Genomic DNA, 24,989 nt, shown 5'->3' with positions numbered 1-24,989 from the left:
ATCTCCAGCATAGATTATGAATTTAACGGAAAAAGGAGACGTGGAAGTCACCCATGTCAGTGTCATGTCATGAAGTTGGTCATTTCTGATAACGAAACCATTTGGAAAATATGACATTATGTCCTGTTCCCAAATGTACTAGTTAAAGGTTTTAGACTACAGTATGTTATACTGTAACTAAAATGGTTTTAGACTACAGTATGTTATAACTACAACTAAAATGGTGTCATGATTTTTACAAACAGCATCAAATATACACTACATGACCAAATGTATGTGGACACCTGCTCACCGACCATCTCATTCCAAAGTCAAGGGCATTAATATGGAGTTGGTCCCCCCTTTGGTGCTATAACAGCCGCCACTCTTCTGGGAAGGCTTTCCACTAGATGTTGGAACATTGCTGCGGGGACTTGATTCCATTCAGCCACAAGAGCATTAGGAAGGTCGGGCACTGATGTTGGGTGATTAGGCCTGGCTCGCAGTTGACGTTCCAATTCATCCCAAAGGTGTTCAACGGGGTTGAGGTCAGGGCTCTGTGAAAGACAGTCAATTTCTTCCACACCAATCTCGACAAACAATTTCTGTATGGACCTCGCGTTGTGCACAGGGACATTGTCAATCAGAAATAGGAATGGGCCTTCCCAAAATGTTGCCACAGTTGCCAGCACAGAATCATCTAGAATGTAATTGTATGTTGTAGCGTTACGATTTCCCTTCACTGGAACTAAGGAGACTAGCCCGAACCATGGAAAAACAGCCCCAGACCATTATTCCTCCTCCACCAAACTTTACAGTTGGCAGTATACGTTGGGGCAGGTAGGGTTCTCCTGGCATCCGCCAATCCCAGACGTGACAGTCGGACTGCCAGATGGTGAAGCGTGATTCATCACTCCAGAAAACACGCTTCAGCACTTGGCTGCCCCGTTCTGTGAGCTTGTGTGGCCTACCACTTCACGCTTGAGCCGTTGTTTCTCCAAGATGTTTCCACTCCACAATAACTGCATTTACAGTTGACCAGGGAATCTCTAGCAGGGCAGAAATGTGATGAACTGACTTTGTGGAAAGGTGGCATCCTATGATGGTGCCACGTTGAAAGTCACTGAGCATTCTACTGCTAATGTTTGTCTATGGAGATTGCATGGCTGTGTGCTCAATTTTATACACTTGTCAGCAACGGATGTGGCTGATATAGTCGAATCCACAAATTTGAAGGGGTGTCTACATACTTTTGTATATCTAGTGTGTGTGTATATATATATATATATATATATATATATATATATATTTTATTTTTTATTTTTATATATATATATATATATACACACACACTAGATATACAAAAGTATGTAGAACTGAGCATGTGCAGGCAGTCAAACCAAAGACACTCCTTCGATATAAAGTCGTTTTTGACTAAAATAATAACGTGTCAGTTTGTCTCTTTCACGAAGTTGGAGTAATAACATGTTGAAATACTTAAGACATTGGCTCCAATCTAGGTTTTGCCTTTAGATTTAGAGAAAATGTACAACTAAGGAGGAATTTTTCACTTCTGACTTCTCAAACCCCAAATCACAGCATCGGTCTACTTCCTACAGTCTGCTTCCCCAGCGGTCCCAGTAGACTCGGGATGTTGGTCTCTGGGTTTAGGAATTCTGTTATGTCATTTCCTCATGAAGTTGAAAGGAAGTTCGTGGGCTAATGCACGTACGAAATGGATGTTGAAACTGTGGCGCACATTTCTCGGCAACAGAAGTCGGGTAAAAGTATTGATTTGAAGGAAAGACGAGCAGACTGGTAAGTCTAGAAGCTACTTACACACTATTATAAAGTTAGGTCGTAGTCAGACATTTAATAGTCAAGAGTAGGTTTGATCTATGATCTCTTATCACCATGGGTGTAGTGCTGAGGAGCGCGAGGGAGCACTTTCAATTTGAGAATACAATAAACATTATTCTGATCAATTCTAAATAAATTATATTTAATTACCAGGTAAATGGTAACGTTACTGTTACAAAAAAAAAACTGATTTCTAATAAGATTTTAGCACGGTTAGCTGAAGCTGAATAGTCAGAAAAAATTGGAGGATGGATTTCATGCATCTTTTAAAACAGGGCTCCCGATCCTGTTCCTGGAGAGATACCATCCTGTAGGTTTTCATTCCTATTCAAAACTAGTCACCTGATTAAAATAATTATTTGGTTTATAAGATAAATCAGGTTAGTTACAGCTGTGGTTGGAGTGTAACCCTACCGGAGGGTAGTGCTCCAGGAACAGGGTTGGAGTGAGACCCTACCGGAGGGTAGCGCTCCAGGATCAAAGATCCCCCTCAGATCAATCATGTCCGTTTTAGCCCTTCTGTCTACATTCTCAGATACATTTAGAAAATAACAGATTGAAAGACAATAAATAGTCTACTGTTAGTGAATACAAATAATTGTGAGACATGGCCTTGTGTTGCTGTACTGTCTATAACTACCTTAACAAACAGTGACTTATTATTATTATTATTATTATTATTATTATTATTATTATTGTTGTTGTTCTGTCTATAACTACCTTAACAAACAGTGATTTATTATTATTATTATTATTGTTGTTGCTGTACTGTCTATAACTACCTTAACAAACAGTGACTTATTATTATTATTATTATTATTATTGTTGCTGCACTGTCTATAACTACCTTAACAAACAGTGACTTATTATTATTGTTATTATTATTATTATTATTATTATTATTGTTGTTGTTCTGTCTATAACTACCTTAACAAACAGTTACTTATTATTATTATTATTATTATTATTATTATTATTATTATTATTATTATTATTATTATTATTATTGTTGTTGTACTGTCTATAACTACCTTAACAAACAGTGACTTATTATTATTATTATTATTATTATTATTATTATTGTTGCTGCTGTACTGTCTATAACTACCTTAACAAACAGTGACTTATTATTATTATTATTATTATTATTGTTATTGTTGCTGTACTGTCTATAACTACCTTAACAAACAGTGACTTATTATTATTATTATTATTATTATTATTATTATTATTATTATTATTATTATTATTATTATTATTATTATTATTATTATTATTATTATTATTATTGCTGCTGTACTGTCTATAACTACCTTAACAAACAGTGACTTATTATTATTATTATTATTATTATTATTGTTATTGTTGCTGTACTGTCTAGAACTACTTTAACAAACAGTGACTTATTATTATTATTGACAGTTACCATGGAGATGTCATTTCACAACTACATGTTCACTTGATGCATTAAATCACCTGACTGTTTCTATGTCTGTTAGGAAATGTTTTATAGGAGATAATTAATTAATGATAACAATTGACATTAAAGAATTACTGTGTTGACCACAACCAACATGTTGGATCTCTGTTTAGTTGTCACTGTGTTAACCACAACCAACATGCTGGATCTCTGTTTAGTTGTCACTGTGTTAACCACAACCAACATGCTGGATCTCTGTTTAGTTGTCACTGTGTTAATCACAACCAACATGTTGGATCTCTGTTTAGTTGTTACTGTGTTAACCACAACCAACATGCTGGATCTCTGTTTAGTTGTCACTGTGTTAACCACAACCAACATGCTGGATCTCTGTTTAGTTGTCACTGTGTTAACCACAACCAACATGCTGGATCTCTGTTTAGTTGTCACTGTGTTAACCACAACCAACATGCTGGATCTCTGTTTAGTTGTCACTGTGTTAACCACAACCAACATGTTGGATCTCTGTTTAGTTGTCACTGTGTTAACTACAACCAACATGCTGGATCTCTGTTTAGTTGTCACTGTGTTAACCACAACCAACATGCTGGATCTCTGTTTAGTTGTCACTGTGTTGACCACAACCAACATGCCGGATCTCTGTTTAGTTGTCACTGTGTTAACCACAACCAACATGCTGGATCTCTGTTTAGTTGTCACTGTGTTGACCACAACCAACATGCTGGATCGCTGTTTAGTTGTCACTGTGTTAACCACAACCAACATGCTGGATCTCAGTTTAGTTGTCACTGTGTTAACCACAACCAACATGCTGGATCTCTGTTTAGTTGTCCCTGTGTTGACCACAACCAACATGCTGGATCTCTGTTTAGTTGTCACTGTGTTAACCACAACCATCATGCTGGATCTCTGTTTAGTTGTTACTGTGTTAACCACAACCAACATGTTGGATCTCTGTTTAGTTGTCACTGTGTTGACCACAACCAACATGCTGGATCTCTGTTTAGTTGTCACTGTGTTAACCACAACCAACATGCTGGATCTCTGTTTAGTTGTTACTGTGTTAACCACAACCATCATGCTGGATCTCTGTTTACAGGGGACAGTGCTCTAAAATGAGTCTCTCTGGGGAGAGAGAGGAGGGGGGCCCTGCCTCTAAAATGAGTCTCTCTGGGGAGAGAGTGGAGGGGGGCCCTGCCTCTAAAAGGAGTCTCTCTGGGGAGAGAGAGGAGGGGGGCCCTGCCTCTAAAAGGAGTCTCTCTGGGGAGAGAGAGGAGGGGGGCCCTGCCTCTAAAATGAGACTCTCTAGGGAACATGACACCAAAGCCAAGAGGTGAGATGACAATTTTTGAAATAATTATTAAGAGTTTATTTCCAAAATATTCACATTTGTTTTTTAATCAGAAATGGTTGTTTATGGGTACCTTCAATATTACTGTTCTCAGATTTTCAACTAATAGATTTTTGATGGGTATATATTTTTGTAATTATTATTATTATTATTATTACTGCATGTCCTCTTTTTGTTGTGATGTGATGTGGCCCATTTAAACAGCCAAAATGCTATTTTTAAAATTAGATTTTTTTTTTTACGACATCTTGTTTCTAAATGGCTGCTTGAAATTTGATATGCATCGAAATCTTCATTTGTAGGCATCGAATTGAGTGATTGCTGCTCAGGTTCACTGAGTTGCAAACCAAATGGACAGGTCTAGCTCATTGATTTGTAGATCTGAAGCAGTTGCTACCTCAGATTATGAGCCAAGAAGGTGTCATGAATGAGTTATGTAGAACCCACAGAAGGACACAGGGGTAAGAGAGCTATAAACCCAGAATGTTTTATACCTTTAAAACCCGAAACCTAACAATCAATCTAATGTATTTATGAAGACCTTTTTACATCAGCAGATGTCACAAAGTGCTGTACAGAAACTCTAACCCTACGTATAACCTATTTTAGCCTTAACCCCTAACCCTGTTTCTAGGGTAGCGTAGAACACTTCTAGAAACTATTATAGTACTAAATAGCATTTTGATTATTTTGTTATTCAAAACCTGTATAAGCATTTTGCTTTTATTGTTTTGTTATTTTATTACATTTATTATTTATTATAAACAAGCCACATTCGTTTTATTTTTCAAAAATGTGGTTTGAACTGGGTGACCTAGTAATCTCTATTTGAAAGTGCAACAATTGGTGTAGGATAGGTGGGGCAGGTTTGAGACTGATCTAAGGAATTAATGGGAAAAATACACTTTATTTCTCAGCTGCCTCACCAATGTCCTTACGTGAATTAATAACTTTTAATTGGTAAATATTTCCAATAGATGGCAGCATAAGACCACGAAGCATCAGTTATAGGCTACAAGCAGCAATATGATTGACATAAAATAGCATGCAACCACTGACTATGTGTCCCATGATTTTCTAAAATGGTCACTCATTACTTTAGTTAGTTATATATCTCGTGTTAGGGCTGTGTTGCTTTTGGGAGAGCAACAAATAGTGATTATAGCAGGTATTGAACCCTGGGTAAATAATTACTAGTCAGACCCTCAACCTTAGTATAACATTACATGCATTATAAAAAGTAATCTTAATATCTGATATTGCGAGTAAACAACCTCGGAATAGAAAAGACAAGAGTGCATCTTCCAGCCCTCCAATCAATTACATCATTCAACCCTCCCGGTTAGTAAATTTACCTCAACATTTTACCTTTATATTAAATTTACCTCAACATTTGACCTTTAAATTAAATTTACCTCAACATGCCCATTGGCTGCGCGAGAAGACAAAGCAGGTCGATGCTGGTTGATGAATTAGAGAATGAATGTACTGGGAAAATATGTTTTTCTCGACCAGAGGTGACTGAATTAATGTTCAGGCTTAATGATAATCGTTATATTAATGAAGTGTAAAACATGAGCATAAAACAGGTCATAATAAACATGAATCATCGTTATATTACTTCACAGTAATGTGTTAAATGTTTTTTCAGTCCTTCCTCTTGTGTTAGCAGTGTGGAAAGGGACAGAAAGAAGCGCAGGGAGTGGTGGTGTATCCAGGGAGAAAACTAAACTAACCTTCTGAAATGTCATTGTGGTCTTATGCTTCCATCTATTGGAATTATTTAGCAACTGCAGTAGTACTGAAAAATGTGTTATTCCTTACTAAAGTAGTAATTACTCAGAATTACTAGTTAATTTTATCACTTACAATCATAAAATAACAACTTATACCATAACAAACAATTAAACTGACATAAACCAAAATCACTATATATGTAGTTATTTAGTTAATTACCAAATTGAGCCGGTCGGTCACATTTGAGAGTGAGGGAGATATATAGCATTTTGCATAAAAAAACATGATTTTTGTCTCTGAAATGAAACCATCAAGTGATAGATTTTAAACAAATCCTTGTCTGTGAGAGATGTAATAATTAATACATAATTTCTTTAAACAATAAAAGCTGCTTTCTGTAAAGTGATATATAGCGTTTTGTAATGAAACCAGTGACCAGTCTATGGATCCTCTTATAGACTTTAGAGAGGGAGACTTTTCTACTGAACAAAGGTAAGAAGAACTCATGGGTCATGGTCAGTGAGTTAAACAACACTGTCTCTAGTCATTTCTCCTCTCCCATTTTCACATTTCTTTTGGTTGTTTTCATAATCCATAGGCTAATCCTTTTGTCCATTTTCATAGTCCTAAAACAATATTAAACAAACACAATATTCCCTCCCTGTGTGTGTGTGTGTGTGTGTGTGTGTGTGTGTGTGTGGGTGTGTGTGTGTGTGTGTGTGTGTGTGTGTGTGTGTGTGTGTGTGTGTGTGTGTGTGTGTGTGTGTGTGTGTGTGTGTGTGTGTGTGTGTGTGTGTGTGTGCGCACTCCCTGGATGAAGAGATATAATCTCTATCCTGATTGCCTAGTCACTTTTACCCCTACCTACATGTACATATTACCTCAACTACCTGGTACCCCTGCACATTGACTCAGTACTGGTACTCCTTATAGCCTCATTATTACCTCAACTACCTGGTACCCCTGCACATTGACTCAGTACTGGTCCTCCTTATAGTCTCATTAATACCTCAACTACCTGGTACCCCTGCACATTGACTCAGTACTGGTACTCCTTATAGTCTCATTATTACCACAACTACCTGGTACCCCTGCACATTGACTCAGTACTGGTACTCCTTATAGTCTCATTATTATCTCAACTACCTGGTACCCCTGCACATTGACTCAGTACTGGTACTCCTTATAGTCTCATTATTACCTCAACTACCTGGTACCCCTGCACATTGACTCAGTACTGGTCCTCCTTATAGTCTCATTATTACCTCAACTACCTGGTACCCCTGCATATTGACTCAGTACTGGTACTCCTTATAGCCTCATACCTCTAACTATCCGTATAGCCTGATCTCTGAGAGTGAGACAGAAATATACTATTATTACTGTGTTAAACCTAGCAGTACTACTGATTTCTCTGACAGTGAGGCATATATATTATTACTGTATTAAACCTAGCAGTACTACTGATTTCTCTGAGAGGCAGATATATATTATTACTGTATTATACCTAGCAGTACTACTGATTTCTCTGAGAGGCAGATATATATTATTACTGTATTAAACCTAGCAGTACTACTGATTTCTCTGAGAGTGAGACAGATATATATTATTACTGTGTTAAACCTAGCAGTACTACTGATTTCTCTGAGAGGCAGATATATATTATTACTGTATTAAACCTAGCAGTATTACTGATTTCTCTGAGAGGCAGATATATATTATTACTGTGTTAAACCTAGCAGTACTACTGATTTCTCTGAGAGGCAGATATATATTATTACTGTATTAAACCTAGCAGTACTACTGATTTCTCTGAGAGGCAGATATATATTATTACTGTATTAAACCTAGCAGTACTACTGATTTCTCTGAGAGTGAGACAGATATATATTATTACTGTATTAAACCTAGCAGTACTACTGATTTCTCTGAGAGTGAGACAGATATATATTATTACTGTGTTAAACCTAGCAGTACTACTGATTTCTCTGAGAGGCAGATATATATTATTACTGTATTAAACCTAGCAGTACTACTGATTTCTCTGAGAGGCAGATATATATTATTACTGTGTTAAACCTAGCAGTACTACTGATTTCTCTGAGAGGCAGATATATATTATTACTGTATTAAACCTAGCAGTACTACTGATTTCTCTGAGAGGCAGATATATATTATTACTGTATTAAACCTAGCAGTACTACTGATTTCTCTGAGAGGCAGATATATATTATTACTGTATTAAACCTAGCAGTACTACTGATTTCTCTGAGAGGCAGATATATATTATTACTGTATTAAACCTAGCAGTACTACTGATTTCTCTGAGAGTGAGGCAGATATATATTATTACTGTATTAAACCTAGCAGTACTACTGATTTCTCTGAGAGTGAGGCAGATACATAGCATTATGCACAAAAAAGCATTTGTTTCTTAAATGAAACCATCAAGTGATAGATTTTAAACAAATAAATGTCTGTCATTGAACAACCCCATGCCATGATTAGATAGTGAAAAAACACACCAATCTCTTTCATAATGTCTTTAAGACATAAAAGCTAATTTCCGAACATTTCTGTAAAGTGATATGTTGCGTTTTGGAATGAAACTCTTCTTATGTTTCCCCATCTGAGATCAGAGTAGATGAGAGATGTAATGTTTTTCTCTGTTGTGTTGAAGTCCAATCAAGCAGGAGAGACCAGCCTCCCCTGTACCCAGCTGTGTGTCCATGAAGAGTGACCAGTCCATGGGTCATCCTATACATTTTAGGGAGGGAGACTTTTCTACTGAACAAAGGTAAGAAGAACTCATGGGTCATGGTCAGTGAGTTAAACAACACTGTCTCTAGTCATTTCTCCTCTCCCATTTTCCCATTTATTTTTGTTGTTTTCATAATCCACAGGCTAATACTTTAGTCCATTTTCATAGTCCTAAAACAATATTAAACAAACACAACATTCCCTCAGTGTGTGTGTGTGTGTGTGTGTGTGTGTGTGTGTGTGTGTGTGTGTGTGTGTGTGTGTGTGTGTGTGTGTGTGTGTGTGTGTGTGTGTGTGTGTGTGTGTGTGTGTGTGTGTGTGTGTGTGTGTGTGTGAATCTCATGTTTTGTCCACAGAAACCAACAGGAGAGATCAGAGTCAGAGATTCTCAGTGGTCAGTCTTCCCAGAGTCATCAAACAGACCTGGACTCTATATTCAGTGTATGTGGTCCTGTTATGTACATTTGTTTTTGTTTACCTCAAGTAAAGTTGATCTGTCAATTATTCATTATTGTGTTAATGAGAAAGCATTTCTTCTCTTGCTTAACTTATTTACTTGATTTATTTCAGTTGCTTGAAGAGAAAATGATGACATTTGTGAAGAACGAGCTGAAGATGTTCAAGAGGATTCTTAGTCCAGAACTCCCAGAAGGCTTTGAGAGTCAGAAGCAGGATGAGGAAGTGGTGGACGCTGAAGATGAGAAGCAGGAGAGCAGTGCCAGAGAGGGGGCTCTGAAGATCACACTGCACGTCCTGAGGAAAATGAACCAGAAGGAGCTTGCTGACACACTGGAGAAATGTAAGATCTGTCTGCCTCATGTTGAATGCTGTTTTATAACATTTAAAAGCTGTGGCTAAAGTACAGCTAAAGTAGCTGTGTAACTCAATGATATTGTAGCAGCCTTAACACAACACCTAGTGGCCTCAACAAGTAGCAGAAGGGATGTGTTGTGGTGATTAATTTAGAGAGAGAGACAGAGACAGAGAGAGAGAGAGAGAGACAACATTAATAATACCATCAATAACACCAATAATAATACAATCAGTCACACCAGTCTGTAATGCATTATGAAAACATTTACACATTTATACAGACAGTTAAGAGAATAAATGATTATAATTTCAAATGTTATAACAGTCCTACAATACTGTAGGCATTAAAACAGACGTAATATTAATATCTTCTGTGTTATTTCTAGATTCAGATGAGCTTGCTGTGATTTGCCAACGTGAACTCAAATCTAATCTAAAGAAGAAGTTTCAATGTGTATATGAGGGGATCGCTAAACAAGGAAACCCAACACTTCTCAATAAGATCTACACAGAGCTCTACATCACAGAGGGTGGAACAGGAGAGGTCAATAATGAACATGAGCTGAGACAGATTGAGACAACAACCAGGAAACAAGCAAGACCAGAGACTGCAATCAAATGTAACGACATCTTCAAACCCTTAACTGGACAAGACAAACTTATCAGAACTGTGCTGACAAAGGGAGTCGCTGGCATTGGAAAAACAGTCTCTGTGCAGAAGTTCATTCTGGACTGGGCTGAAGGAAAAGCAAATCAGGATGTTCAATTTGTATTTTCATTCCCTTTTCGGGAGCTGAATTTGATGAAAGGGGACAAACACACTTTCATTGAACTTCTTAATCACTTCTCAATGGAAACCAAACAATCAAGAATCTCCATCTACAACAAGTACAAAGTTCTGTTCATCTTTGATGGTCTGGATGAGTGTCGACTGCCCCTAGACTTCCAGAAGAACAAGATCTGTTGTGACGTCACAGAGTCAACCTCACTGGATGTTCTGCTGACAAATCTCATCAAGGGAAATCTGCTTCCCTCTGCTCTCCTCTGGATAACTACCCGACCTGCAGCAGCCAATAGGATCCCTTCAGGGTGTGTTGACCAGGTAACAGAGGTACGAGGGTTCAATGACCCACAGAAGGAGGAGTACTTCAGAAAGAGATTCAGTGATGAGGACCTGGCCAGCAGAATCCTCTCACACATAAAGACATCAAGGAGCCTCCACATCATGTGCCACATTCCAGTCTTCTGTTGGATTTCTGCAACAGTCCTCAAACACATGCTGAAACATAAGAGAGAAGAGATGCCCAAGACTCTGACTGAGATGTACACACACCTTGTGGTGTTTCATACCAAACAGAAGAATGAAAAGTATCTTGGGAAAGAAGAGACAGGTCCACACTGGAATAAAGAGAGCATTCTGTCACTGGGAAAACTGGCTTTTCAACAGCTAGTGAAGGGCAATCTGATTTTCTATGAAGAAGACCTGAAAGAGGCTGGCATTGATGTCATTGAAGCCTCAGTGTACTCAGGATTGTGCACACAGTTCTTTAAAGAGGAATGTGTTCTGTACCAGAACAAGGTGTACTGCTTCGTTCATCTGAGCATTCAGGAGTTTCTGGCTGCTGTCTATGTGTTCCTCTCATTCATCAACAACAATGAGAATCTAATGGACAAACTGCAAACAAAAGACAAGCCTGAAGTTACTGTCTACAAGAGTGCTGTGGATAAAGCCTTACAAAGTGAGACAGGAAACCTGGACCTTTTCCTCCGCTTCCTTCTGGGCCTCTCACTGGAGTCCAATCAGAAGCACTTACGAGGTCTACTGACAAAGACAAGAAGCAGCTCACAGAGCCATGAAAAAACAGTCAAGTACATCAAGGAGAAGATCAGGGAGAATCCCTCTCCAGAGAGGTGCATCAATCTGTTCCACTGTCTGAATGAACTGAATGACCATTCTCTAGTGGAGGAGATCCAAAGCTACCTGAGATCAGGAAGTCTCTCAAAACCCAACCTGTCACCTGCACAGTGGTCAGCTCTGGTCTTTGTGTTGCTGACTTCAGAAAAGGAGCTGGATGTGTTTGACCTGAAGAAATACTCCAGATCAGAGGAAGGTCTTCTGAGGCTGCTGCCAGTGGTCAAAGCCTCCAGAGCTGCTCTGTGAGTACATAAAATGACATATAAGAATTAATCATCAGGAAGAAATATTCAGTTTAGAGAATAATACGTATTATAATTTGTATATAATATTATGTTTAAAAACATATTGAATAAATGCATTGATTTTCCCATTAGTATAACAGAATGACCACACAATTCTAGGAGACAGAAGATTAATCTATATGTTGTTAGAGAGATTAAACCAAATGCATTTTCCTTTGTCCTTCTATGCTACCGGTGTTAAATTAGCAGTGTGTCTGTGAAGTCATGATGATCTCTTTGTCAGGATGTCAGGCTGTCTAGTCACAGAGGAAGGCTGTGCTTCGCTGGCCTCAGCTCTGAAGTCAAACCCCTCACACCTGAGAGAGCTGGACCTGAGCTACAATCACCCAGGAGACTCAGGAGTCAGACTGCTCTCTGCTGGACTGGAGGATCCACACTGCAGACTGGAGAAACTCAAGTATGTAGAGGGTTTATGTCTGGAGACTCTGAAGTCAGTATTCCTGTAGTTGGTCAACAAGTGATAACTGTTCACCAGATCCACATGTGTTTACCAGGCACACAAAGTCCACACCATATGTGTTTGGACAGTGAAGCTTACAGTTTTACATTTGGTGCTATGCTCCAGCATTTTAGATTTCAGATAGAATGTTTCATATTAGGTGAATATACAGAATGTCACATTTTATTTGAGGTTAATGGTGAGAGGTTAGTACAGTGAGGGAAAAAAGTATTTGATCCCCTGCTGATTTTGTATGTTTGCCCACTGACAAAGAAATGATCAGTCTATAATTTTAATGGTAGGTTTATTTGAACAGTGAGAGACAGAATAACAACAAAGAAATCCAGAAAAACGCATGTCAAAAATGTTATAAAATGATTTGCATTTTAATGATGGAAATAAGTATTTGACCCCTCTGCAAAACATGACTTAGTACTTGGTGGCAAAACCCTTGTTGGCAATCACAGAGGTCAGACTTTTCTTGTAGTTGACCACCAGGTTTGCACACATCTCAGGAGGGATTTTGTCCCACTCCTCTTTGCAGATCTTCTCCAAGTCATTAATTTTTCGAGGCTGATGTTTGGCAACTCGAACCTTCAGCTCCCTCCACAGATTTTCTATGGGATTAAGATCTGGAGACTGGCTAGGCCACTCCAGGACCTTAATGTGCTTCTTCTTGAGCCACTCCTTTGTTGCCTTGGCCGTGTGTTTTGGGTCATTGTCATGCTGGAATACCCATCCACGACCCATTTTCAATGCCCTGGCTGAGGGAAGGAGGTTCTCACCCAGGATTTGACGATACATGGCCCCGTCCATCGTCCCTTTGATGCGGTGAAGTTGTCCTGTCCCCTCAGCAGTAAAACACACCCAAAGCATAAAGCATAATGTTTCCACCTCCATGTTTGACAGTGGGGATGGTGTTCTTGGGGTCATAGGCAGCTTTCCTCCTCCAAACACGGCGAGTTGAGTTGATGCCAAAGAGCTCCATTTTGGTCTCATCTGACCACAACACTTTCACCCAGTTGTCCTCTGAATCATTCAGATGTTCATTGGCAAACTTCAGACGGGCATGTATATGTGCTTTCTTGAGCAGGGGGACCTTGCGGGCGCTGCAGGATTTCAGTCCTTCACGGCGTAGTGTGTTACCAATTGTTTTCTTAGTGACTATCGTCCCAGCTGCCTTGAGATAATTGACAAGATCCTCCCGTGTAGTTCTGGGCTGATTCCTCACCGTTCTCATGATCATTGCAACTCCATGAGGTGAGATCTTGCATGGAGCCCCAGGCCGAGGGAGATTGACAGTTCTTTTGTGTTTCTTCCATTTGCGAATAATCGCACCAACTGTTGTCACCTTCTCACCAAGCTGCTTGGCGATGGTCTTGTAGCCCATTCCAGCCTTGTGTAGGTCTACAACCTTGTCCCTGACATCCTTGGAGAGCTCTTTGGTCTTGGCCATGGTGGAGAGTTTGGAATCTGATTGATTGATTGCTTCTGTGGACAGGTGTCCTTTTTTTTTACAGGTAACAAGTTGCGGTTAGGAGCACTCCCTTTAAGAGTGTCCTCCTAATCTCAGCTCGTTACCTGTATAAAAGACACCTGGGAGCCAGAAATCTTTCTGATTGAGAGGGGGTCAAATACTTATTTCCCTCATTAAAATGCAAATCAATTTATAACATTTTTGACATGTGTTTTTCAGGATTTTTTTGTTATTGTTTCTCTCACTGTTCAAATAAACCTACCATTAAAATTATAGACTGATTATTTCTTTGTCAGTGTGCAAAAGTACAAAATCAGCAGGGGATCAAATACTTTTTTCCCCCACTGTATATGGGGCTTTGGTGACAAAATGGATGGCACTGTGATAGACTGCATCCAGTTTATTGAGTACGGTATTGGAAGCTATTTTGTAAATGACATCGCCGAAGTCGAGGATCGGTAGGATGGTCAGTTTTACGAGGGTATGATTGGCAGCATGAGTGAAGGATGCTATGTTGCGAAATAGGAAGCCAATTCTAGATTTAACTTTGGATTGGAGATGCTTATAGTGAGTCTGGAAGGAGATTTTACAGTCTTGTTGTAGCCTCTGTAACATTTCTCACTCATTATTATTCATGATCTTTCTCAATCATGGCAGTCACAGGCTTGATGTAGTAGTTGTGTTCAAAAAATATGGGACCAAATACTAAATCTGATACCTCACTGTCTGTCTTTTGACTGATACTGCTTTTAAACTGGTCTGGTCAGTCTACTCAAGTAATATTATGATAATTTATAATAATAATAATAAGTTAATTTATGAATAGATATGGCAGATTTCAGGACACTGATATATCTGAATATGTTGAAAAAATATACTGCCACTATTTTCACAACCAAAGAATAGCAGTGTGATTTTAATATGATTTTACTCTTTGCAGGCTGTCAGGTTGTCTAGTCACAGAGGAAGGCTGTGCTTCTCTGGTCTCAGTTCTCAGTTCAAACCCCTCACACCTGAGAGAGCTGGATCTGAGTAACAATGACCTGAAGGATTCAGGAGTGGAGCTGCTCTCTGCTGGACTGGAGAATCCCCACTGCAGACTGGAGACTCTGAGGTCAGTATTGCTGTAGTTGGTCAACAAGTGATAACTGTTCACCAGATCCACATGTGTTTACCAGACACACATAGTCCACACCATATGTGTTTGGACAGTGAAGCTTACAGTTTTAAATGTGGTGCTATGCACCAGCATTTTGGATTTGAGATAGAATGTTTCATATCAGGCAACAGTGCAGAATGTCACCTTTTATTTGAGGGTATTTTCATACATAGCTGTGTTACTGATAAGAAATGAAAGCAAATCATGTATGTAGTTCTCCCATTTGAAGAAGTCTTAATTATTTGGACAAATTCACTTATATTGTATTAAAGTAGTCATAAGTTTAGTATTTTGTCCCATGTTCCATGCCTGCAGTGATTACATCAAGCTTGTGATTCTACTAACTTGTTGAATTCATTTGCAGTTTGTCTTGGTTGTGTTTTGGATGATGTTTTTCCTAATAGAAACTGAATGGTGAATAATGTCCTGTCATTTTGGAGTCACTTCACTTGTATTGTCAGTAAGAATAGAAGATGTTTCTGAACACTTCTACATTCATGTGGATGCTACCATGATTATGAATAATCATGAAATGATGAATGAGAAAGTTATAGAGGCACAAGGATCAGAAAAAAACCTTCTGTTATTGGTTCTTAAACATTTTTTTTACCCCTTTTATGGTATCCAAAAAATCTCATCGCTGAAACTCCTGTACGGACTCGAGAGAGGCAAAGGTCAAGAGCCGTGTGTCCTCCAAAATACAACCCAGCCAAGCCACACTGCTTCTTGATGCAATGCCCACTTAACCCAGAAGCCAGCTGCACCAATGTGTCGGAGGAAACCTCATTCACCTGGCAACCGTGTCAGCATGGACTGCACCCGGCCCGCCACAGAAACCTCTAGAGCACAATGGGACAGGGACATCCCTGCTGGCCCCTTATCCAGGACAATGCTGGGCCAATTGTGCGCCGCCCCATGGGTCTCCCGGTCGCGGCCTCCTGCGACAGATTCTGGACTCAAACCCAGAATCTGTAGTGGCACAGCTAGCACTGTGATGCAGTGCCTTAGACCACTGCGCCACTCGAGAGGCCCGAATAACAAAGTTATAGAGGAACAAAGATCAGATAAAATGCTAACCTCCTCTGTTATTGGTAATGGTGAGAGGTTAGCATGTTTTGTTGTAGCCTCTGTTATTGGTAATGGTGAGAGGTTAGCATGTTTTGTTGTATCCTCTGTTATTGGTAATGGTGAGAGGTTAGCATGTTTTGTTGTATCCTCTGTTATTGGTAATGGTGAGAGGTTAGCATGTTTTGTTGTATCCTCTGTTATTGGTAATGGTGAGAGGTTAGCATGTTTTGTTGTATCCTCTGTTATTGGTAATGGTGAGAGGTTAACAAGTTTTGTTGTAGCCTCTGTTATTGGTAATGGTGAGAGGTTAGCATGTTTTGATGTAGACTCTGTTATTGGTAATGGTGAGAGGTTAGCATGTTTTGTTGTAGCCTCTGTTATTGGTAATGGTGAGAGGTTAGCATATTTTGTTGTAGCCTCTGTTATTGGTAATGGTGAGAGGTTAGCATGTTTTGTTGTAGCCTCTGTTATTGATAATGGTGAGAGGTTAGCATGTTCTGTTGTAGCCTCTGTTATTGATAATGGTGAGAGGTTAGCATTTTTTGATGTATCCTCTGTTATTGGTAATGGTGAGAGGTTAGCATATTTTGTTGTAGCCTCTGTTATTGGTAATGGTGAGAGGTTAGCATGTTTTGTTGTAGCCTCTGTTATTGGTAATGGTGAGAGGTTAGCATGTTTTGTTGTAGCCTCTGTTATTGGTAATGGTGAGAGGTTAGTATGTTTTGTTGTAGCCTCTGTTATTGGTCATGCTGAGAGGTTAGCATGTTTTGTTGTAGTCTCTGTTATTGGTAATGGTGAGAGGTTAGCATGTTTTGTTGTAGCCTCTGTTATTGGTAATGGTGAGAGGTTAGCATGTTTTGTTGTAGCCTCTGTTATTGGTAATGGTGTAAGGTTAGCATGTTTTGTTGTTGCCTCTGTTATTGGTAATGGTGAGAGGTTAGCATGTTCTGTTGTAGCCTCTGTTATTGGTAATGGTGAAAGATTAGCATGTTCTGTTGTAGCCTCTGTTATTGGTAATGGTGAGAGGTTAGCATGTTCTGTTGTAGCCTCTGGTTTTGGTAATGGTGAGAGGTTAGCATGTTTTGTTGTATCCTCTGTTATTGGTAATGGTGAGAGGTTAGCATGTTTTGTTGTATCCTCTGTTATTGGTAATGGTGAGAGGTTAGCATGTTTTGTTGTAGCCTCTGTAACTTTCTCATCATTATTATTCATGATTCATTCATGATTTGTATTAATCATGTTATCATCAGAATTAATTTTGTAGTGTTTAGAAACATGTTATCTACTCACTTAGACATAAAATTACTCCAGTATTCATCCAATATTCAGTTACTATTGGGCAAAACATAACCCAAAACAAACAGCAAATGCAACCAATGAGTGTACAACAAAGTACTCTACTTTTGACTATTTTAATACTGAATTGGTCTGAATACTTATGACTTCTTCAAATAGGGGGTCTGGATAAATAAAGTGCTATTATTTTTCTAAATGGTGAAACAGATATGTATGAAAATATCCTCAAATAAAATGGTGACATTATATACTGTCACCTCATATGAAACATTTGATCTGAAATCCAAAATGTTGGAGTTTAGAGCCACATTTAAAATGTTATCTTCACTGTCAAAATAGATATGGTGTGGACTGTATACTCAATACAATCTAAATCTGATACCTCACTGTCTGTCTTTTGACTGATACTGCATTTAAACTGGTCTGGTCAGTCTACTCAAATATTTGTACTATACATGTTTCTATCTACAAGCAATACTTTGATAATTTGTCATTTCTAATAATGATACATTAATGTATTTATGAATAGATATGGAAGGTTTCATGACTGATATATCTGAATATGTTGAGAAAATATACTGCCACTATTTTCAACACCAAAGAACAGCAGTGTGGTTTTAATATGATTTTACTCTTTGCAGGCTGTCAGGCTGTCTAGTCACAGAGGAAGGCTGTGCTTCTCTGGTCTCAGCTCTGAGGTCAAACCCCTCACACCTGAGAGAGCTGGACCTGAGCTACAATCACCCAGGAGACTCAGGAGTCAGACTGCTCTCTGCTGGACTGGAGGATCCACACTGTAAACTGGAGACTCTGAGGTCAGTATTCCTGTAGTTGGTCAACAAGTGATAACTGTTCACCAGATCCACATGTGTTTACCCGGCACACATAGTCCACACCATATGTGTTTGGACAGTGAAGCTTACAGTTTTAAAGTTGGTGCTATGCTCCAACATTTAGGATTTGAGATAAGAGTGCTAGGCAGGTATCCTAGTGGTTAGAGCGTTGGACTAGTAACCGTAAGGTTGCTGGATCGAATCCCCGAGCTGACGATGTAAACATCTGTTGTTCTTCCCTTGACCAAGGCAGTTAACCCACTGTTCCTAGTCTGTCGTTGAAAATAAGAATTTGTCCTTAACTGACTTGCCTAGTTAAATAAAGGTAAAAGATAAATATTAGGTGACTGTACAGAATGTCACCTTTTATTTGAGTGTATTTTCATATTTATCTGTGTTACCATTTAGAAATGAAAGCACTTTATGTATCTAGTTCTCCCATTTGAAGAAGTCTTACATATTTGGACATATTCACTGATATTGTATTAAAGTAGTCATAAGTTTAGTATAGGTCCCATATTCCATGTCTGCAGTGATTACATCAAGCTTGTGATTCTACAAATCACAACCAAAACAAACTGCAAATGCAACCAATGAGTTTACAACCTTGAGTAGAGTCACAGGCTTGATGTTGTCATTGCGTTCAAGGAATATCAGACCAAATACTAAACTTTTGACTACTTTAATACAATATAAGTCTGGACCCATACAAATCAGCCGGGCGAGACAATCTGGACCCTCTCTTTCTAATATTATCTGCCGAAATTGTTGCAACCCGTATTAGTAGCCTGTTAAACCTCTCTTTCGTATTGTCTGAGATCCCCAAAGATTGGAAAGCTGAAACGGTCACCCCCCTCTTCAAAGGGGGGGACACTCTAGACCCGAACTGCTACAGACCTATATCTATTCTACCCTGTCTTTCTAAGGTCTTTGAAAGTCAAGTTAACAAACAGATTACCGACCATTTTGAATCCCACCGTACCTTCTCCGCTATGCAATCTGGTTTCCGAGCTGGTCATGGGTACACCTCAGCCACGCTCAAGGTCCTAAATGACATCATAACCGCCATCGAACAGAGACATTACTGTGCAGCCGTATTCATCGACCTGGCAAAGGCTTTCGACTCTGTCAATCACCACATTCTTATTGGCTGACTCGACAGCCTTGGTTTCTCAAATGACTGCCTCGCCTGGTTCACCAACTAGTTCTCTGATAGAGTTCAGTGTGTCAAATCGGAGGGCCTGTTTTCCGGACCTCTGGCAGTCTCTATGGCTGTGCCAAAGGGTTCAATTCTCGGGCTGACTCTTTTCTCTGTATACATCAATGATGTTGCTCTTGCTGCTGGTGAGTCTCTGATCCACCTCTACGCAGACGACACCATTCTGTGTACTTCTGGAACTTCTTTGGACACTGCGTTAACAACCCTCCAGACGAGCTTCAATGCCATACAACTCTCCTTCCGTGGCCTCCAACTGCTCTTAAACGCAAGTAAAATTAAATGAATGCTCTTCAACCGATCGCTGCCCGCACCTGCCTGCCCGTCCAGCATCACTACTCTGGACGGCTCTGACTTAGAATACGTGGACAACTACAAATACCTAGGTGTCTGGTTAGACTGTAAACTCTCCTTCCAGACTCACATTAAGCATCTCCAATCCAAAAGTAAATCTAGAATCGGATTCCTATATCGCAACATAGCATCCTTCACTCATGCTGCCAAACATACCCTCGTAAAACTGACCATCCTACCAATCCTCGACTTCGGCGATGTCATTTACAAAATAGCTTCCAATACCCTACTCAACAAGCTGGATGCAGTCTATCACAGTGCCATCCGTTTTGTCACCAAAGCCCCATATACTACCCACCACTGCGACCTGTACGCTCTCGTTGGCTGGCCCTCGCTTCATACTCGTCGCCAAACCCACTGGCTCCAGGTCATCTACAAGTCTCTGCTAGGTAAAACACCGCCTGGTCTCAGCTCACTGGTCACCATAGCAGCACCCACATGTAGCACGTGCTCCAGCAGGTATATCTCACTGGTCACCCCCAAAGCCAATTCCTCCTTTGGTCATCTTTCCTTCCAGTTCTCTGCTGCCAATGACTGGAACAAACTGCAAAAATCTCTGATGCTGGAGACTCATATCTCCCTCACTAGCTTTAAGCACCAGCTGTCAGAGCAGCACACAGATCACTGCACCTGTACATAGCCCATCTGTAAACAGCCCATCAAATCTACCTACCTCATCCCCATACTGTATTTATTTATTTATCTTGCTCCTTTGCACCCCAGTATTCAGTGTTTAATTGCTATATTGTAATTACTTCGCCACCATGGCCTATTTATTGCCTTAACTTACCTCATTTGCACTCACTGTATATAGACATTATGTTTTCTTTTGTTCTACTGTATTATTGACTGTATGTTTTGTTTATTCCATGTGTAACTCTGTGTTGTTGTATGTGTCAAATTGCTATGCTTTATCTTGGCCAGGTCGTAGTTGAAAATGAGAACTTTTTCTCAACTAGCCTACCTGGTTAAATAAAGATGAAATAAAGGTGAAATTAATAAATAAAAATAATTGAATTGGTCAGAAAACATATGACTTCTTCAAATAGAGGGACTAGATCCATAAAGTGCTTTCATTTCTAAACGGTGAAACAGATATGTATTAAAATAACCTCAAATAAAAGGTGACATTATATACTGTCACCTCATATGAAACATTTGATCTGAAATCCAAAATATTGGAGTATAGAGCCACATTTAAAATGTTATCTTCACTGTCAAAATAGATATGGTGTGGACTGTATACTCAATACAATCTAAATCTGATACCTCACTGTCTGTCTTTTGACTGATACTGCTTTTTAAACTGGTCTGGTCAGTGCTCAAATATTTGTACTATACATTTTCTCTCTACAAGTAATATTATGATCATTTATAATAATGAAACATCCATTTATGAATATATATGGCAGGTTTCAGGACACTGATATATCTGAATATGTTGAAAAAATATACTGCCATAAAACAACACATTTCACTGCACCTATCATACTACTATGGCTGACCCTGTAAAACAACACCTATCATACTACTATGGCTGACCCTGTAAAACAACACCTATCATACTACTATGGCTGACCCTGTAAAACAACACCTATCATACTACTATGGCTGACCCTGTAAAACAACACCTATCATACTACTATGGCTGACCCTGTAAAACAACACCTATCATACTACTATGGCTGACCCTGTACAACAACACCTATCATACTACTATGGCTGACCCTGTAAAACAACATATTAAACAACACCTATCATACTACTATGGCTGACCCTGTAAAACAACAGCTATCATACTACTATGGCTGACCCTGTAAAACAACACCTATCATACTACTATGGCTGACCCTGTAAAACAACACCTATCATACTACTATGGCTGACCCTGTAAAACAACACATTACACTGCACCTATCATACTACTATGGCTGACCCTGTACAACAACACATTACACTGCACCTATCATACTACTATGGCTGACCCTGTAAAACAACACCTATCATACTACTATGGCTGACCCTGTAAAACAACATATTACACAACACCTATCATACTACTATGGCTGACCCTGTATAACAACACATTTCACTGCATCTATCATACTACTATGGCTGACCCTGTAAAACAACACATTACACTGCACCTATCATACTACTATGGCTGACCCTGTAAAACAACACCTATCATACTACTATGGCTGACCCTGTAAAACAACAGCTATCATACTACTATGGCTGACCCTGTAAAACAACACATTTCACTGCATCTATCCGCTGTCTGTGACAATAAAACATTTTAAAAGCAAGCTAACATAGAAAATGACAGCATTGTTTTTTTTTAAATATGACAACAGTTAATTTAACAATGCTGGTTATAAATCTTGTTGACATACATCCAAGAACAGCTTGACTTGCATTACACACTCACTGCAGAAAAATATTCTCATGAAATCACATTTCATTTCTAGTTAGAGAAAAGGATTCCTGTAAACACGGCCTGCTACAAGCAGGAAACAAGTTATGGACGAACCAGAAATGTAACATATATGTTTGACAGTAACCCTGGATGATGAATGTGTGAACTATCTTGTCATCTTTTTGGGTAACCACAATGGAACATTCTAGTCTTTAAGGACATGAACTGGCAGAACAGGTTTCAGCAAAGCATGGAGTCATTGTTTTCAGGAAGGTGTACCCATGGCCAGTGGTGTAAAGTACTTCAGTAAAAATACTATAAAGTACTACATAAGTCGTTTTTTGGGGTATCTGTACTTTACTTTTGAATTTATATTTTTGCTAATTTTACATCACTACATTCCCAAAGAAAATAATGTACTTTTTAATCTATACATTTTACCTGACACCCAAAAGTACTCGTTACATTTTGAATGCTTAGACAGGACAGGAAAATGGTCTAATTCACTTATCAAGACAACACATGGTCATCTCTACTGCCTCTGATCTGGCGGAGTCAGGAAACACAAATGCATCTTTTGTAAATTACGTCTTCGTTTTGGTATGTGCCCCTGGCTATCCATACATTTTAAAAAACAAGATAATGGTGATGCCTGCTTTGCTTAATAGAAGGAATTTGAAACTATTTATACTTTTAATTTGACTTTTCATACTTAAGCATATATAGAACCAAATATTTTTTTACTTTTACTCAGGTATGACAATTGGGTACCTTTTCCACAACTGTCTATGATGATAGGAGAGACAGGAGGCAGACTAAGAGCAAGGGCAGCCACACCTGAACTACTGCCCTAGAAAAAACAAGGAGCAGTCTACACACACAGCCACCTGAACTACTGCCCTAGAAAAGACAAGGAGCAGTCTACACAAACAGCCACCTGAACTACTGCCCTAGAAAAGACAAGGAGCAGTCTACACAAACAGCCACCTGAACTACTGCCCTAGAAAAGACAAGGAGCAGTCTACACAAACAGTGAATCTGAGAAAAATGGTTTCAAGTTTGTTTTTTAGTCCATGCATATCAACCATGACCACTGATCTGACCTATGACCCCTAAAACGCAAAAGAAAAGTGCAGTATCTAGAAATCTGAATGTGTTTATCCAGCTTTCTTGTTGTTTTTCTGTTTGATGGAACTAGTTGAGAGTTCTGTGTTATTTCTTATTTTATGTACCTTTATTTAACCAGGTGGCCAGTTGAGAACAAGTTCTCATTTACAACTGCGACCTGGCCAAGATAAAGCAAAGCAGTGTGACAGAAAAAACACAGAGTTACACATGGGATAAATGTCACGTCCTGACCAGTAAAAGGGGTTATTTGTTATTGTAGTTTGGTCAGGGCGTGGCAGGGGGTGTTTGTTTTGTGTGTTTCGGGGTTTTGATGTATGTTCTATATTTTCTATTTCTATGTTTATTCTAGGTTTCTCTTTCTATGTTGTATTTTTTCAATGACCTTCAGTGATTTTTGCAGTTCGTTCCAGTCATTGGCAGCAGGGAACTGGAAGGAAAGGCGGCCAAAGGAGGAATTGGCTTTGGGGGTGACCAGTGAAATATACCTGCTGGAGCGCGTGCTACTGGTGGGTGTTGCTATTGTGACCAGTGAGCTGAGATAAGGCGTGGCTTTACCTAGCAAAGGCTTATAGATGACCTGGAGCCAGTGGGTTTGGCGACAAATATGAAGCGAGGGCCAGCCAACGAGAGCATACAGGTCGCAGTGATGGGTAGTATATGGGGCTTTGGTGACAAAACGGATGGCACTGTGATAGACTACATCCAATTTGCTGAGTAGAGTGTTGGAGGATATTTTGTAAATGACATCACCGAAGTCAAGGATCGGTAGGATAGTCAGTTTTACAAGGGTATGTTTGGCAGCATGAGTGAAGGATAATTTGTTGCAGAGTTGTATGGCATTGAAGGTCGTTTGGAGGGTTGTTAACACGGTGTCCAAAGAAGGGCCAGATGTATACAGAATGGTGTCGTCTGCGTAGAGGTGGATCAGAGAATCACCAGCAGCAAGAGCGACATCATTGATGTATATAGAGAAAAGAGTTGGCCCGAGAATTGAACCCTGTTGCACCCCCATAGAGACCGCCAGAGGTCCGGACAACAGGCCCTCCGATTTCACACACTGAACTCTATCTGAAAAGTAGTTGGTGAACCAGGCGAGGCAATCATTTGAGAAACCAAGGCTGTTAAGTCTGCTGATAAGAATGCGGTGATTGACAGAGTTGAAAGCCTTGGCCAGGTCGATGAAGACGGCTGCACAGTATTGTCTTTTATCGATGGCGGTTATGATATCGTTAAGGACCATGAGCGTGGCTGAGGTGCACCCATGGTCAGCTCTGAAACCAGATTGCATAGCGGAGAGGGTACGGTGGGATTCGAGATGGTCGGTGATCTGTTTATTAACTTGGCTTTCGAAGACTTTAGAAAGGTAGGGTAGGATAGATATAGGTCTTTAACAGTTTGGGTCTAGAGTGTCACCCCCTTTGAAGAGGGGGATGACCGCG

The 24,989-nt window shown here is 39.4% G+C and overlaps 1 protein-coding gene and 1 long non-coding RNA gene across 2 annotated transcripts; both read left to right on the top strand.

Moving 5' to 3' along the window:
• Positions 1 to 1,597: 1,597 nt before the first annotated feature.
• LOC145877349 (uncharacterized) lies at positions 1,598 to 9,588 on the top strand. Its single transcript, XR_014391659.1, has 4 exons — positions 1,598 to 1,797; positions 4,380 to 4,613; positions 9,049 to 9,165; positions 9,485 to 9,588. It is a non-coding gene; the product is annotated as an uncharacterized LOC145877349 (long non-coding RNA).
• Positions 9,589 to 9,630: 42 nt separating this feature from the next.
• On the top strand, positions 9,631 to 12,942 carry LOC145877348 (NLR family CARD domain-containing protein 3-like). The gene is made up of 3 exons (XM_082972666.1): positions 9,631 to 9,927; positions 10,328 to 12,098; positions 12,385 to 12,942. Exons 1-3 carry the CDS (start codon positions 9,648 to 9,650, stop codon positions 12,605 to 12,607), a joined length of 2,274 nt encoding a protein of 757 aa, XP_082828792.1. The 5' UTR covers positions 9,631 to 9,647; the 3' UTR covers positions 12,608 to 12,942.
• The last annotated feature ends 12,047 nt before the right edge of the window (positions 12,943 to 24,989 follow it).

Source organism: Salmo salar, unplaced genomic scaffold, assembly GCF_965601325.2.
Source record: "Salmo salar unplaced genomic scaffold, fSalSal1 ptg000956l, whole genome shotgun sequence".
Lineage (NCBI taxonomy): Eukaryota > Metazoa > Chordata > Actinopteri > Salmoniformes > Salmonidae > Salmo > Salmo salar.
Note: the sequence above shows the minus strand (reverse complement) of the source record. Positions and strands in the feature narration are given on the sequence as shown.